The sequence below is a fragment of the Pelobates fuscus genome, chromosome 5 (assembly GCF_036172605.1).
Source record: "Pelobates fuscus isolate aPelFus1 chromosome 5, aPelFus1.pri, whole genome shotgun sequence".
In the NCBI taxonomy this organism is placed as follows: Eukaryota; Metazoa; Chordata; class Amphibia; order Anura; family Pelobatidae; genus Pelobates; species Pelobates fuscus.
The window spans coordinates 205,903,701-205,920,611 of record NC_086321.1 but is presented as its reverse complement, the minus strand read 5'-3'; the positions used below and the strand labels follow the sequence as shown (position 1 = coordinate 205,920,611).

At 45.5% G+C, this 16,911-nt stretch overlaps 1 protein-coding gene across 2 annotated transcripts in view; it reads right to left on the bottom strand.

Moving 5' to 3' along the window:
- Positions 1-2,672: 2,672 nt before the first annotated feature.
- The window catches only part of LOC134611280 (fructose-1,6-bisphosphatase isozyme 2), a 59,001-nt gene continuing 44,762 nt past the window's right edge, over positions 2,673-16,911 (bottom strand). The window contains exons 7-8 of one of the 2 annotated variants that reach the window (XM_063454976.1): positions 4,706-4,920; positions 2,673-4,563 (exon numbers count right to left, since the gene is read on the bottom strand). In XM_063454976.1, the coding sequence (XP_063311046.1) occupies positions 4,729-4,920 (192 nt within the window). In that variant the 3' untranslated portion in view covers positions 2,673-4,563; positions 4,706-4,728. Of the gene's footprint in view, positions 4,921-16,911 lie in introns of both variants that reach the window. The other variant, XM_063454975.1, reaches the window with a different exon arrangement.

Here is a 16,911-nt window from a genome sequence, read left to right as displayed (position 1 = left end):
CACATGGCAGAGGGCACCTGGTCGCAGGGGTTGCAGGGCTGCGACCGCGGTATGTACGCCACTACAGACACCCAGATCACATCAGCTCAATGAAGTGGTCTGGGTGTCAGGTCCCTCTAGTTTTAACCCTGCAGCTGAAAGCATAGCAGTTTCAGAGAAACTGTTATGTTTCACTGAGGGTTAATCCAGCCTCTAGTGGCTGTCTCACTGACAGCCACTAGAGGCGCTTCCGCCATTTTAAGACACTGAACGTCCATAGGAAAGCATTGAGTAATGCTTTCCTATGGGCGGTTTGAATGCGTGCGTGGCTCTTACCGTGCATGCGCATTGGGAGCTGAGAGGCGGAGGGATCCCCAGTGCCATGGGAGTCCGGCACTGGAGAAAGGCAAGTGCTGAAGACACACACACGCACACACACTCTCACGAACAAATGCATACACACTAGCTAACAGACGCACACATTTACTGACAGAGACACACTCAGCGGCAGACATACATACACACTCACTGACAAACACACACTCACTAACAGACATCAAACAGACTCACTAACACACACACACACAAACACAAACACACAGTAACACACTCCGTAACAGACACACAGTAACACTCACTGACACTCACTAGCAGACACACACACTCTAACACAAACACCAACACTCACACTAACGCACACACACACACACACACACACACACTAACACTCACACACATGTTTTTTTTTTATTTAATCCCCCCAGCCTCCCTACCTTTTGGAGTGCTGAGGGGATTCCCTGGGGTCCAGTGGTGCTGCTGGGCTCCTAGGCGGCCGGTCAGGCTGGTGCACGAGGGAGCACTCTCCCCTGAGTGCTTCTTCTTCAGCTCCCTTGCGCGCCGCGTAGGGATGCCGGCGCCGGAAGATGACGTCATCTTCCGGCTCTGGTATCAGTGCGGTGCGCGAGGGAGCTGAAGAGGAAGCACTCAGGGGAGAGTGCTCCCTCGCGCACCGGCCAGCCTGACTGCCCGCCGGGTGTAAGCAGGGCCAGCCTCGGGGGGCCCTGAGGTGGCCGGCTCCTGGGGCCCCCAGGAGAAGAGGCTGGCCCAGTGGGTACATACAGGGTCGCAGGGGCGGCCGGGCCCCCTGGTGGGCTGGGCCCGGTCGCAGCCGCAACCCCTACGACCCCGGTATGTACGCCACTGATTGGAGGTGTTGGTTACAGCTGCCCTGCCCTATAAAAAACACACACCAGTTCTGGGTTTGCTTTTCACAAGAAGCATTGCCTGATGTGAATGATGCCTCGCACAAAAGAGCTCTCAGAAGACCTACAATTAAGAATTGTTGACTTGCATAAAGCTGGAGAGGGTTATAAAAGTATCTCCAAAAGCCTTGCTGTTCATCAGTCCACGGTAAGACAAATGGTCTATAAATGGAGAAAGTTCAGCACTGCTGCTACTCTCCCTAGGAGTGGCCGTCCTGTAAAGATGACTGCAAGAGCACAGCGCAGACTGGTCAATGAGGTAAAGAAGAATCCTAGAGTGTCAGCTAAAGACTTACAAAAGTCACTGGCAAATGCTAACATCCCTGTTAGCGAATCTACAATACGTAAAACACTAAACAAGAATGGATTTCATGGGAGGATACTACTACTGGAGGAAGCCACTGCTGTCCAGACAAAACATTGCTGCACGTTTACAGTTTGCACAAGAGCACCTGGATGTTCCACAGCAGTACTGGCAAAATATTCTGTGAACAGATGAAACCAAAGTTGAGTTGTTTGGAAGAAACACACAACACTATGTGTGGTGAAAAAGAGGCACAGCACACCAACATCAAAACCTCATCCCAACTGTGAAGTATGGTGGTGGGCGCATCATGGTTTGGGGCTGCTTTGCTGCGTCAGGGCCTGGACGGATTGCGATCATCGAAGGAAAAATGAATTCCCAAGTTTATCAAGACATTTTGCAGGAGAACTTAAGGCCATCTGTCTACCAGCAAAATAACAAAATAATACCAAATCAAATGACATCGCTTATTTTTAATATGAGTGTTTTTAGAATACTCAGCCCCACATGACACTCGCTTCAGTCAGATATGGTCTGTGGTACAGGAGGGGACGACTCCAAACTCACATGAATAACCAATGACGCGTCTCTTGCAACAGAGATATTGCAAGATACAGAAACTCACGTGTCCATAGAACGGTTTTGAAAATTAACTTGGATTTGTTTGTGATGTGTTTACAAGTCCAACACAATATAAACCTTATTTCCCTGAATTTATGTCACATAATAAAAAACAAAACAAAAAAAAAACACAAGCCAAGATATTAAGGTTTAGTGTCTCCTCAAGGTATCTCCTACAGGTTATTTTTGTGTTATTTACATATTATTTTGGCCTCCCTTAGCATAAAGAACAAAACAGGCTTGCAAATCCTATGCTCAATATGCAGAGAGGGGTGTCAGCCATAATGAATAACAAGGTCAACTGAGGTAACAAAATGATCCCATGGGGATGCTTCCTCCCTCATGCAGAGTAAACTGACTTGCCACTTTGGTTCTATATTAATCCTATGTGTGGTATCAGTCTGATATGCAACTGTATATCTTTAGATAGTGAGCTTGTATGGACAGTGCCCTCCTCACCTACAATTCCTGTATGTCATACATGATTTGTGACTGATTGACACGGGTTAACAGATGACAGAAATATTTATTGGGGTAGGCAGGAAAGCATCATATACTTTATTTTGTACATAACACAGTATTAGTAAGAAAGCAGTATCCAAACAGACTGATTTTTTTTAAGCCGTAAACTAAGAAACAAAGCATAAAGGATTGGGGTTAATTGATTTTTCCCCAAATCATAACAATTAAAAATTACAGGACGCAACACGCAAGGAATCTGTCGGAGTCCTATTTTAAATAAAAGGTATTATTGAGTCAGTTTATATTTCATAGCTATTCTAGAACATGTAAAGTCACAAAACGATAACAAGGGGATTTTTGTCTCTAGAGGAACTTGGCAAATAGACAAGCAGTTGAAATGTAATATAGATAATTATTAATGTTGCAGAACAAAAATATGTTTGGAAGCTTCTTAGCAGGTACTGCTCCAGCACAGTATTTTCATATAATACAAAGTGGATCTAGACGCCGGAAGTTCAGCATTTTTTGGTGAATAAATTGTAAACTAGAGACTAGTAGTCATTAAAACAGATATATTTTGTTTTCCTGTTTGAAAAATGTGAAGTATAGCTTTCAAATGTCCAATTTTGATTGTTTTACTGGGGGTGGGGGTTAGGTGACCACATTTTGTTATTTAGTGGTATTTGTAAGCAAAAATCTTTTCACATATATATTGGATTTTAATGGTATTACACCCGGCATATATACCTTTGTCCGGTCTGTGGGGAACTTGTTGAAGCAAACAACAGACGTCCTTCTTTTAAATTAATGGCTTAATGGCTCTAGTTTGAACCAACAGACATTCACATCAGCTGGGTAAAATCACACCTGTATAGTTTAAATATCACAGGTAATGCTGGATCATAATTTCTCAGGCCCCAAGGAAATTTTGATGTCCACATGTGCCCTGAAGGCCAAGACTATCCCCTTTACAGGTAATCTACTCCCAACCTCTATATAGCTTTGACCCTATTCTAGCATCTGTAAAGCTTGTACTACAACATCATTTATGTATACGCAGATTTTTTTCTTCAGGTGGTACAACAATTGTATGCTACATGGAGAAAGTACTATGAAGATTTAGGATTTGATACAGTAAATATTAATTATTCCAATTATTATTGGAAATTGGTTTACAATGGTTTATGGGTTCAGTTGAGAAGTGTTCTTCGTGTAAAGGGATATGCTTTTTACCATTAGTAAAATGAAAAACAAACATGTATCAGACTTTTTTTTTTTTTTTTATTGTTCCATAGTGAATTATGGAAGGTAAACATCACAAACTACTGTAAGGCAACATCTATTAATAATAAACAGCTGTCCCATTTTCTAGACAAACTTGGTCACAAGGATAGTCTCAATATCCCTTCTGGATTCATTCTCCAGATGAAAATTTCAGTGCTGCACTCTATTTAGTTGAGCTCCGATTGACTAATAGTGTAAGATAGAGCCAGTAGTTCTGGGTAGAGGAGGTTGCCATTTTTGCCAGTTCCAAAGGAACCAGTGTACTACTCTTGTAGTAAAAGTGGAAAATAATTTACCTTCTACCTGGTTTGGACACTAACAGCTTTAACTACTTTAAGCAAAATCAGAATGATGTTTCATGGTATATTAGCAGACTCCATGTTGCAACTTTCAGTAGTATTGCTGCACATGTTGTGAGGATGCAGCAGTAAAAGCAAAATCCAACTAATATATGTAATATGTATTTTTAAATTGCATTATATGTTATATTTTAACAAAGAATGCACTCCTTTTTAAATACACATACATTGAAAGTTCTGGAGCACTGCGGTAAAACTATCTAATCCAGCTGATGTAGTGGTTCAAACTGTTTGAGCTCCCATCGCAAGGCCATAACAGATGTCTTCTAGGCAATAGCTTCAGTGATGAAATCTAAGGTGTCAAGATGGGGCTTGAGTTATTAAATGTTATAAATGGTAACAAGTTCACAAATTGCTTTTGGGGTACAATAGAACATGTTTACAACAGATTCCCATGAGTAAAAGAATGGCACAAAGTAAGTAAAATTACGTACATAGAGACAAATTGTATGTAGAATTAGCTTTTCTGATGTTTCTTAACACATGCCAAATATTCCTCTACATCATCGGGGGACCCAAGGATCAGTGGTATCCTTTGATGGATGGATTCGGGCTGCACATCCAGCACACGCTGAGTTCCAGTTGTTGCCATTCCTCCAGCCTGCTCAATAATAAAAGCCATGGGGTTGCCTTCATACAGCAGTCGGAGCTGGAGAGGATACATATAATAAAGGAATAATAAACAGTGAAGACCATGACAGCAAACCTTTCACAGTATAAGATATTGTAGTATTCAATCATCTATCATCTGTTTGTAAATATGGACTATTCTCAATATGAAACAAGAATTAACTGGAGCAGTTCTTAATTAATGTATTTACATACACAGGCACACATATTGTGAGGGTTATTCACTAAAATCACAAATTCAGGAATTCACCAGATAACTCAGGTTTAGGCCAGTACTGCCAAATAGGAAAAGACCTCCAACTCAACTAGGGATCAGATTGAGCTGTTTTGGCCCAAAAAATAAAATTAATCATATATTTCCAACGATTCGCCACTTAGTGAATAGGTTCTTCAAGAGAAACCGCAAAGATCAATTCATATCATGTGGTCAACAGTGGTGTATTTAGGATTTGTGCTGCCCTAGGCAGGACGTTGCTCGGGCACCCCCCCTAATTTAAATTTCCCCCATCCCTTCCTGTCAAGGCCGCACTTTGACTGACAGACGCTCACTCAGTGACAGATGCACACACACACACACACTCACTGATTTGACACACATACACTTACTCGGACACGCTCTCACTGACAGACGCACGTTCTCACTGACCGACACACACACACACACACACATTCACTGACACACATTTCCCCACACACAATTATTATTTAAAAAAAAATAAAATTAAATTCTTGGATAGCTGGGTGGATTTCTCACCTGGGGTCCAGTGGGGCTGCTGGGCAGGGAGGCGGTCAGACATACACAGGTGGCGAGGTAGCACTTTCCCCTGAGCTGTCTGCTCAGCTTCTTCGCGCGCCACACAGTGATGCCGGGAGCCGGAATAGGACGTCATATTCCGGCTCCCGGCATCACTCTGCGGCGCGCGAGGGAGCTGAGCAGAGAGCTCAGGGGAAAGTGCTCCCTCGCCGGCCGGCCGCCTGCCTGACCCGGGGGAGCCCAAAGGTGGACAGCCAGCTAGCTCTTGGGCCACCAGAAATCATGGCAAACAAGGTATTTGCCTGGGCATTTGGGGCGGCGTTTTTTGCCACCCCCTGGAAATTGTCGCTCAAGGCAAATGCCTTGTTTGCCTCGCGGCAAATACGTCCCTGGTGGTCAATAATAAATGTTAACAAGCATGCAAGAATTATTATTTCTAATACAATCAAATTGTTTATAAAATAATGCCTATTTTTATACATTTTATTGAGAATTTTGTGAAAATAACATAAGAGTAAACTATAAAAATATTAAAGCAAACCATTGGTTATTTGTCACAAAAATAGAAACAGACGATCCAGAAAGTTATTAAAGCTAAATAAATTAGTTATTATTCCTGCTTAAAGTAGTGAAAGCTTTTGAACAGGCACTTGCCACGTTTGGCAAGTGCCCATGATACAGTTATCATCACTCCAGAGGTGATCATCTGTAAAGATGCATGTTATTGTAAAGCACATGCATGTTTGGATAATATGCTGCCCATATGCAGAGCATGTTTCCCAAATGCCTGTGTACAGGATGAAATGCCCTGTAATTATCGTAAATGTTGTTTGAACATGTTTAAACATGCACTCACTCATGTTGCCCTTTGCCCCAGTCCTCCTAACACTATGTGACAGAGCAGCTATGTTGGGTGGTCTGTTTGCAAATCATGTGTCGCGCAAAATTGTTGACACGGCATGACTGCACTATACTTTTCTCTGGTGTCCCCAGAAGCAAGACACCCAAGAAAATACCAAGGACAGTATACAGGGGACCAAAAAGTAGGATTGTTCGCAAGTTTGGATATGAAGAATATGACGTTAAATAAGGATAAGTGATCCATCAAGGCACCTATAGAACTGTATAGGTCAAAGTCTGGTGCTGGTTTATGATGAGGCTTAATTGCTAGGTCAAGAAAAGGACTATATTTTAAAATTAGCAACAGGAGAAAAACAAGCATATTTTTTTTTTTTTTTTTTAAAGGAGCACAGCTACGTGCTTGAAATTCAATACGATGCTTTCTTTAAAAATATTTAGTGGAACAACAAAGTTAATTCTGAGAATCAGCACAGCAAGGCTAATTTAGGTGATGTCATGCATACTCTACTTCAAAATACGCTTATCTGTGTACTATGCTATCCTGTTGCATAACAGATTTTTTTGCACACCAACCTCTTAAAGTCACATTTTCGTATCAATCACAACCTCATTACCTCATTAAAACAAACAAAAAACAAAAAGTTTGATAAATTAAGGGTAATTATAGTGAGAATTAAATAGTGAGGCATTTGTGCTTTAGAAATGTTTCCTTTCAATGCACTGAAAAAAGTAAATAATAGGATAGGAAAAATGCTAAACATTTTAAAGACCTCCTAAAAGTTAGATTTGCTAACCAGATGACTCTAATGAATAAATTCTGAATGGCATATTTGGATATTGAGATACCAAAAAAAATATATGAATGTTAGCTAGGGATTCTGCTTTTATTTAGCAAAGTTCATTAGTTTTTCATTTTTCAAAGAAACAGATACCTGCGCTCTCTCCTAAATCCCTATGTATATTTAAACAAATGGAGGTTATTTAGTTATTCATTTTTCTTAGATTTTTACTGTATGTATTGGGGCTGATGTGTACCGTGGTCGTTGCTGCCGCCCAGGAGTGATGGGAGTGAGCACAGGACTTAACTTTTTGTATTTGTATTCAGTTTTTCATTTTTAATGAACGTGGAATTTCTTGCTATCTGGGTATGGCATGAATTACATTAACACCCACAGTGCTGTACAGGTTTGCCCAGAGCATCATGGGGGGGGGGGATACAGAAGTGCTGCGGCAGTAAGTAAGGCCCCAGGGAGAGTGCGCAGCTTAACGGACAGGGGCACATGTATGAGTGTGGGATGGATGATGCATGATTGGCTATATGCTACATGTGGGAGTGTGGGATGTGAGGAAGTGGGTGGTGACAGATTAGACTGACCTCAGTGCCACTTAGGAGCCGGGCCAGCAACAAGTTTTCTGCCTCCTCCTGTTGCTGGGCTTGCTGGATTTTCCGCCTGGGGCCTTGGATGCTGGATCCTGGTTTTACAGCCATCCTGTCTGCCCTCAGGGCTGGTATTGCTGCTCCCCTCCCCAGCGGTCTGGCTCCCTCCCTGGGCACCCTCCCTGGCTCTCTCTATGGGCACCCTGTCCGTGTCTCCCCTCCATGGGTCTCCCTCCCAGTGGCTCCCCATGGGCGCCTTGGTCACCCCCCATGGGTCTCCCTCCCGGTGTCTCCCCTCCCAGTGGCTCCCTCCATGGGCTCTGTGCGCCCCAACTCTCCTCCTCAGGCAGGATCTGCAGCCCGAGTCTTCAACTGGGCCGCGCACCTGGACCACGTGGCGCGCGGCCTGCTCCGCGCCCAGTCCTTCCGCCGCCCCTGCTGTCCGGGCGGCGGCATCTGATGGGGTCCGCGCCCCCCGGAGGTAATGGGGGGGCGGAAGCACGGCAATCGACCCGGGTGGCGTGTGGGATGCCGCCCGGGGTCCTCCCCTCTCGGCCGGCAGTGGTAAGTGGGCCCCCTGTGGGGTACGCGGGGTGGCTCTCAGCCACTGCCGCCGGGTGGGGAGGGGTCCTGGAGTATAGGGGCTATACTTGATCCCTCCCCCTCCCTCCCCTCTTATTATTGTGCCCCCCCTTATTACTGTGTCCCTCTTTATTTCTGTGTCCCCCCCTTTTTCATTGTTGTTCCCCCCCTCTATTATTGTCCCACCCCTCCTCCTTGCTGTCCTTCTTTGCCCCCCACCCCTCTCCTTACCTGTCTTACCTGTCTCAGCGACGCCAGTGCTCGTAAGCGCGATTTGCAGATGGCTTAACCGCTACTGGAATTGGCAGGCCATGGGGCTCCTACTGGAGGGGGTCACCCGAGGCTTCGGGATCCCTTTCTCAGAGCGCCCGGCTTCGGGGCGGTGTGGACCTTGAAGGAAAGGTTAAAAGAACTTCGTATGTATAGATTGGGGAAAGTCGAGACAGGGGATATGTTTAAATACTTAAGGGGAATCAATACAGTAGGGAGGAGACTATGTTTAAAAGAAGTAAAACTTCCGCAATAAGAATACATAGTCTTAAATTAGAGGGGCGAAGGTTTCACAATAATACCCGGATGTATTACGTTAACGGAAGGGTAGTGGATGCGTGGACTAGCCTTCCTGCTGAAGTAGTAGAGGAGTCTAAGTGGGTGTGGGATATGCGTAAGGCTGTCCTACCTATAAGATAAGGCCAGGGACTAATGCCATTGGTTAGGAAATTGGGCTGACTGGATGGGCCGAATGGTCCTTATCTGCCGTCACATTCTATGTTATGTTTTTTAAATCTGTGCTCGACTTCCCGCAGATGGTGCTGGATAAGCTCCTACGGGAGGTAGCTTTGGGGTGGTTCGCGGGGTCAGTTGAGGCCCTGTCGCTTCCCAAGTTGCAGGTCCCCCTTGGGCCTGGTGCCCAAATGGGAGGCAGGGGATTTTCATCTGTTCATCGTTTGCCCTGCCCTCAAGGGGTATTGGTGAAAGATGTCGGGCTTCCTAGGCATCCTTCGATGCTGCGGTACGCATGGTTGGGGCAGTGGGCCCTGGGGCTTTGCTAACGAAGGCAGACGTCGGAGCCGCGTTTCGCTTGTTGCCAGTTCATATGGATTGTCATCAACTCCTGGGTGGTGGGTTTGTGGTCGGTATTATGTGGATACGTGCTTCCCGATGGGTTGTTCATTACCTGCTTTTACGATGAGTGCGTCGGCGCTTTCCTGGAGTGGGTGGTGCGGCAGGAGGCAAGGATTGGCTTGTTGCTGCGTTACCTTGATGGCTTTTGTGTGTGGGCCTTCTCTGACTTGTCGACTCGGTGGAGCTTTGGGGTCCTCTTGGAGCACGATAAGACAGTGGGGCCCAGTGACGTGCCTTAGCTCCTTGGGTATCGAAATTGACTCTGTGGCCATGGAGTGCTGGCTGCCGCGGGATGAGGTTGAAAGGGTGTGGCAATGGCCAGGGGTCTGGGGAGGATGCAGCTGTGCAAGCCACAGTCCCTGTTAGGGAGGTTGATCTTCCGCTGCCGGATCAGGCCCATGGGGCAATTGTCCTGCAGACGCCTGGTGGCCGCTACTACCAGGACCGCAGTATTTTATCCGGCTCTGGAGGTCTGGGTTTTCTTCCTGACCGAGTATATTGGAAGGTCACCTTGGCAGGCGCCGGAGGTGTCCAGTTCGGACTTACCCCTCTAAACGGATGCGGCTGTCTCTGTCTGGTTGGGGCGATTCTGGGATCGCGCTGGTGTGCTGACATGGTCGGTGGCGTGGTCCACCTCCGACTTGACCAGGAATCTTGCCTTTCTGGAGCTTTTCCATTGTGGTGGCATTGGATTTGTGGGGTCGGGAGCTACAGGACCGTCGGGTCGTTATTCACTGTGCCAACCTCGGGGTTGTCCAGGTGATTAGCCAGCTCTCGGCCCCCCTTTTCTCTGTTGGCACTTCCCCTGCTCCAGCGTCTGGTGCTCCGGTGCCCGTGTCTTCATGTGTCGTGTAGGTCCGGTTCCTCTTGGGCCAAAGTACTCCAGGGTATGGGTGAAATGGCAGGCGCGGGAGTCAGAGGTGGGTGTATTTGCGGGTTCGCCTGTTCGTAACAAGGTCTGTTGTGACTGCTGGAGCGATTGGGTTTCGGCGGATATGTAGTCCTCCGGGGTGTCCTTGCACGTGTCCAGTTTAGTTTTCTGGTTAAGTCCCAGGGTTGGGTGGCTGTCGCAACGGAGTTTCTGGTACGGCATGCGGTGTAGGGCCCGTGCAGGGGTCGGTTTCTGTGGATCCAAAGAGGCCGGTTTTGGGGGCCCTATGGGCACAATTGTGCCAGGTGCTCCCAGAGGTATGCCTCGTCGTTTCTTCATTTCTTTGGGGCCATGAGGATTGGGGTATTGGTGGGTCCAAACTGGTCAGAAGGTAGGGGAGGATTCTGTTTGCGGATGTCCGGAATGGTCAGGACCTGGTGTCCTTCAAGACTCGTCCATACAAGACCGACATCCTTTGCAAGGGCAGGTGGGTCCCGCTGGCAGCGGTCCCAGGATTGGACGCCTGTCTGGTCTGGGCGCTCAGGGAGTCCGCGGTACGTACCTGGCTGGCCCAATCGTGGTGTATGAGGAGGGGAACTTCCTCTCCCATTTCAATTTGTTTGGTGGTCATTCTTTCCGCATTGGCACTGCGACGGAGGCCTCTCGGCTGGGTATGCTGAATCGGGATGTGTGGAGGATAGGAAGGTGGGACTCTAGGAGATTTGTTCCGGTGTGCGGGACGCTGGTTTGCTCCGTTGATTGTTTTTTTCCTTCTCAGGGCGGATGATTGAGCACTCGGTGGTGGAGGTTCGGTGGTTCAGCGCCGGGGGGGACATGGGTCTGGCTCCTCCCGGAAGTGGTCAGGTTCTCTCGCTTGTGGGGGGTGTCATTGGTTCTGATCATTCCCCCTGGGGGGTACTGACCTGGGGACGGTGCCGCTCGGAGACTTGGTGGGCATAGGGAAGCGGGACTTATGTAATTTCCGTTTTTTTTTTTGCATGGTGTGGTTGGAGGTTGTGGTGAGGAACTATTGGCGGCAAGCACACATCTGGAGTGCGTTGGAGCGCTGCCGCGAAGGGTTCAACCGTTGGGTTTCGTGGTTCGTTATAGGGGTTTTGGGGGATGCCCTATTTATCAGGTTTTGATAAGGAGGCGGCAGATTTGTTGCGGCCGGATGGGGTTCATTTGTCAGAGGTCGGGCTCGACCGTTTTAATCTGGCCATTCGAGAGACGGTGGAACAGGCCATGGTTGGTTTGTTTGGGGTCCCCCGCTGATTTTAGGCTTAAAACAGTGGGGTTGTGGCGGGGGTGTGTCCTTGCCAAATAAGGGATGGTTTGGTAGATTCGATGAAAAAGGGGGATAATGGCCGGGTCTCATCCTCCCCCTGTCTCTTATGGTGAACCTGGAGGAGGTACCAGGTTGGACATGTCCCCACTGGATTGTAAGTCGACCAGTGGGGAGCATTATGGTTGGACCCCACCGAGTGGGTGGGGAGCCCTGAAAAGGAAGATGTTTTTATTATGCCGAGGGGGGGAGGTGAGAGCCTTGGGGAAGTTAGATTGGCAAGGACGATTTCTCTGGTTACTGTATGACTATATGCAAATTGTTTATATTAATCTATGATAATTATTATTTCGTTATATGTTAAAAGGAGTTATACAGTATTTGGTTGTGTTAATAAATGCTGTGGCCTGTTTTCTCCAAGAAGTTGTCCGTCGTTATTTGAAGGGGTAAGTTATGGTTTTATGGGGATGGAGGGAATGCTATCCAATGCCCACTACGTACATACATGTTTTTTCTTCAATTTTCTGGTGAGAAGGAACAAGGAACTGTCACTTCCAGCTAAAACAGTTGACCATTTTGACTTTTTGACAAGTTAAAGGAACACTATAGTCACCTAGTCCACTTCATCATAATGAAATGGACTGGGTGCAGTGTCCCAGTCCTCTTAACTCTGCAATGCTCAAAAAATGCAATGTTTTAAATTGTGGAGTTAAGTCCACCTCTAGTGGCTGTCAGTATGGCCACTAGAAGCACTTCCGCTGCACGGACAGAGTAAAACGTTGGTCACGTGATGCGAAAACCCTAAAGGAAATGTGTGCAGTGCTTGCGAACCACATGCATTAGTCCCCTATTGGATTGGACTTTGGCACAAGAATCTAAGAGGAAATAATCACTGAGCCGGTACTGGGAAAAGAGAAGTAATAAAAAAAAATAAAAAAATATTTTATAGCAAATGGGGAGGGGGACATGAATTAGAGCAAAGACAGGAACATTATATTGCTAGGAATATAAATTAGTATTCCTACTGCTATAGTGTTCCTCGAAGTGAAAAAACCAAATGCATTATTAGATTTCTTATTTTTTTGTGTTTTTTCCTTTGTACATTTTTTACTTTTATTAACTATGCTCTATTTATCCTTAGATATGACACCACACTAGAAATGTCAATGCATATTATACAGATGCGGTTTATTTAAGATTGTAAATGTTTTTCCCCTCACAGATTTTTAATACAGCCATAAATTTCTCTCTATTTAGATTTACCGTATATACTCGAGTATAAGTCGAGTTTTTCAGCACATTTTTTGTGCTGAAAAACCCCAACTCGACTTATACTCGAGTCAATGTCTGTATTATGGCAATTTACATTGCCATAATACAGACAATGGGGCTGTGTAGGATGGGGGCTGGCAGAGCGTTTACTTACCTCTCCTGCAGCTCCGGTCAGCTCCCTTCTCCTCCGCGCAGGTCCGGTCAGCTACCCTGTCAGCTCCCAGTGTAAGTCTCGCGAGAGCCGCGGGGTCATAGCGCAGCTCTCGCGAGACTTACACTGTGACTTGCAGAGGGAGCGGACCGGAGGAGAAGAGAGCTGACAGGAGCTGCAGGAGAGGTAAGTAAACGCTCTCTGCCAGCCCCCTCCACTGAACTGCCAATGCCACTGGACCACCAGGGAGTGAGAGCCCCCCTCCCTGCCATGTATCAAGCAGGGAGGGGGAAAGAAAAAAAAAGAATATATAAATAATAAAATAATAATACAATAAAAAATAATATACCAAAAAAAATTATTAAAATAATTAAAATAATAATAAAAATGCCCACCCCCCACCAACACATACACAAACACACACACTCACACTGCACTCATACACACACACTGCATTCATTATATACACACACTGTAAATAAATATTCAAGTAATATAATTTTTTTAGGATCTAATTTTAGTTAGAAATTTACCAGTAGCTGCTGCATTTCCCACCCTAGTCTTATACTCGAGTCAATACGTTTTCCCAGTTTTTTAGGGTAAAATTAGGGGCCTCGGCTTATATTCGGGTCGGCTTATACTCTAGTATATACGGTAAATTGATTCAATTACTTCTTCACAAAATTGGTGTTTTATGATATGCTAGATAATGAATAGATTGCTTTGCTGATAAAATTTAAAAATTACAATTATGATCCCTGCCACATCTTCTCTCCCTCCTTGACGAATACGGTCAGGTATCAGGCTATGAAATTAATTTAGAAAAATCAGTGGCAATGCCACTGGAACTGAACACGGCAGAGATCGCGGCCATACAAGCCGACCACCCCCTCAACTTCTCGAGAACCGAAGTCAAATATTTAGGGATCAAACTGACCGCAGACCCAGGGAAATTGTACGACGCGAACTACACGCCCACAGTACAAAAACTATGCAGGGATATAGACAAATGGCAGGAGAAGCCAATCTCATGGATTGGGCGACTACATGCCATAAAAATGACACTGCTCCCACGCCTATTATTCCTATTCCAAGCCCTGCCGATTGAAGTTAATAAGCAAGACCTCACCACACTACAAAGACACATAGATAACTTCATATGGGCACAAAGACGACACAGAATAGCCAGACAGGTGCTGTATCGACCGAAGTTAAGAGGAGGACTTGGACTCCCAAATTTGCATCTCTACTACTTGGCGGCTCAGCTAGCCCAAATAGTGGCGTGGCACACACCAGAAGGCTCCCATAGGTGGGTCGACCTGGAAACGAAGCTAATGGGCGCAGACCTGCCACAATACTGGATATGGGTCCCCAAACCAGACAGACCCGCCCTACGAACCACCTGCCCGGCCATTCTAAATTCCGTACGAATATGGGACAAAACAGCTACCAATTACGCACTTAAGCACACCCCCTCGCCACTGACACCATATTTGAGAAACAAGGTGTTTGAGCCCGGGCTGAGTGCAAGAGACTTTAGGGGCTTAGAGAGCACGGGGATGCAGAGATACAGACAAATGTACGAGGGCGACACTTTTAGAACGTTTGACAGTCTTAAACTTCTGACGACCCTAACTACAAAAGACGTATTCCGCCACATGCAACTACAAGACTTCGCTAGAACTCCAGAGGTTAAAAAAGCAGCACACACCCCAATGACGTTTTACGAACAGCTGTGTAACGCCAAAACCATACAAAAAGGCCTAATAACGGCTATTTATGCACAACTCAGCGCCCCTGCCAAAGACGCGAAGGACCCACGATACATTAGCCAATGGGAGACGGACCTAGGGGGGACACTGGAGGGAGAGGACTGGGTTGACATATGGGAAGCGACAGCCAAGACCTCAATTTGTGTACTACACCAAGAACAATCATATAAGATGCTCATGAGATGGTACACCACACCAGTGCAAGTACATAAAATGGGGAAAACCACGACTGATACATGCTGGAAGGGCTGCGGGGGCAAGGGCACCTTCGTACATATGTGGTGGGAATGCCCTGAAATACACAAATACTGGACGCGCATACAGACGCTAATGACAGACGTACTAATGAAACCTGTGGCTTTAGAACCATGGTCGATCCTACTATCCAAACCCATAGACGGCCTTCCCAGGAAGGAACAACAACTCTTTAACAAAATTACACTAGTGGCCAGAAGGGCCATTGCCCAAGCGTGGTTAAAACCTGACCTACCCACAGACGCCAACGTAATCATAAAGATCAAAGACACATATCTGATGGACAAACTCACAGCCCAAATTAGGAACACAGAGAAATCATTTCACAAAATATGGCAACCCTGGGAAGACTATCTTGACGATTAGGGCCATTCCATTACGACCCCCCACACCCCCAGCTTCACACCCTAGCCCACCCTCCCCTTTCCCCCCTCCACAGTTTTTATTTTTATCATTTCTAATTCTTAGTTGTACAAAAATCAAACAATTGGACGAATTGCAACAGATTCTTATGCTTTTCTAGAATATGGCATTGTATTGCATTGTCCTTTTATTCTATGTACGGGCTAAACACACCTGCGATGGTTACTAACGACACAGAAAGGCAATAAACCAAGGCCATATAGGCCGACATACACCTAGCATGTATAGTAGGTCACAAGCCACTCCTCGGAGGTCGGTCTCGGTGTGAGCCGCGGTGTATCAGAGGGCCACACTCAGTACCGACACAACACACAAATGTTAAAGCCTACACAGATATATGCAACACAGATTGTATTTTACCATCGTGACTCAGCCGAAAAGCAAATTATCTGGGCCACTGTTTATTTACATTGCAACGTTTTATTTCAATGTAATTTACTGTCCTGTTTTATTATTATTGTTTTTTCTGTTTACCTGATTAAAGGGCTGAAAAGGCCCCCCCCTCAATTTAAGACGGCACGTAGCGGCACATATTAATACCGCATATGCTAAAACATCATCTGTCTACTGATGCATAACCTGTAAAACTGTTTGTATTCGGCCCCTGCGTGAGCCACTGTATATTGCTATGCCGCACTCCGTGCCGAACCAAAAATAAAGAAATAAAAAAAAAAAATTACAATTATGTAAGTTTACACAATTTTTATTTTCCACATATTTGTTCATCCTTAAATATATTTGGGAAATGAAAAACTTTAGACAATATATACAAAGGTCCTTTATCTTTCATACAGGGTATGAAATGTTAGTATAAAAGCAAAAATGCATTTTTTCCACATACAGTAGATATGACAAAAATAGATTAATGAAAATGGTCAAATGCCTTTATAGGTATTTGTAAGGACCATAAATGTATTGGTAGCAGTACAACTTACTAAAAATGACAACAATGTAAAAATAATGTATTTTTTTTAGCACAATGCCCACAAACAGTAAGTACAGTTAAATAATAAATAAAAGAAATTATAAAGATAAAAAAGAAAGTTATTTATCCCTTTAACTTCCGGAATAAAAGGGAATCATGGCATGTCACACATGTCATGTGTCCTTAAGGGGTTAAAGACGTTACGGCGTACCATGCCGCCCTGCACAGTATGGGATGAAGCACCATTAGGGTGGCATGGCACAACCCAATGATCCTTAGCTCCCTATGGTAAATAAACTTACCTGGCGCAGTGATCCACATCAATTCCGGCCTGGAAGGGCTGCCTGACAAGCCAA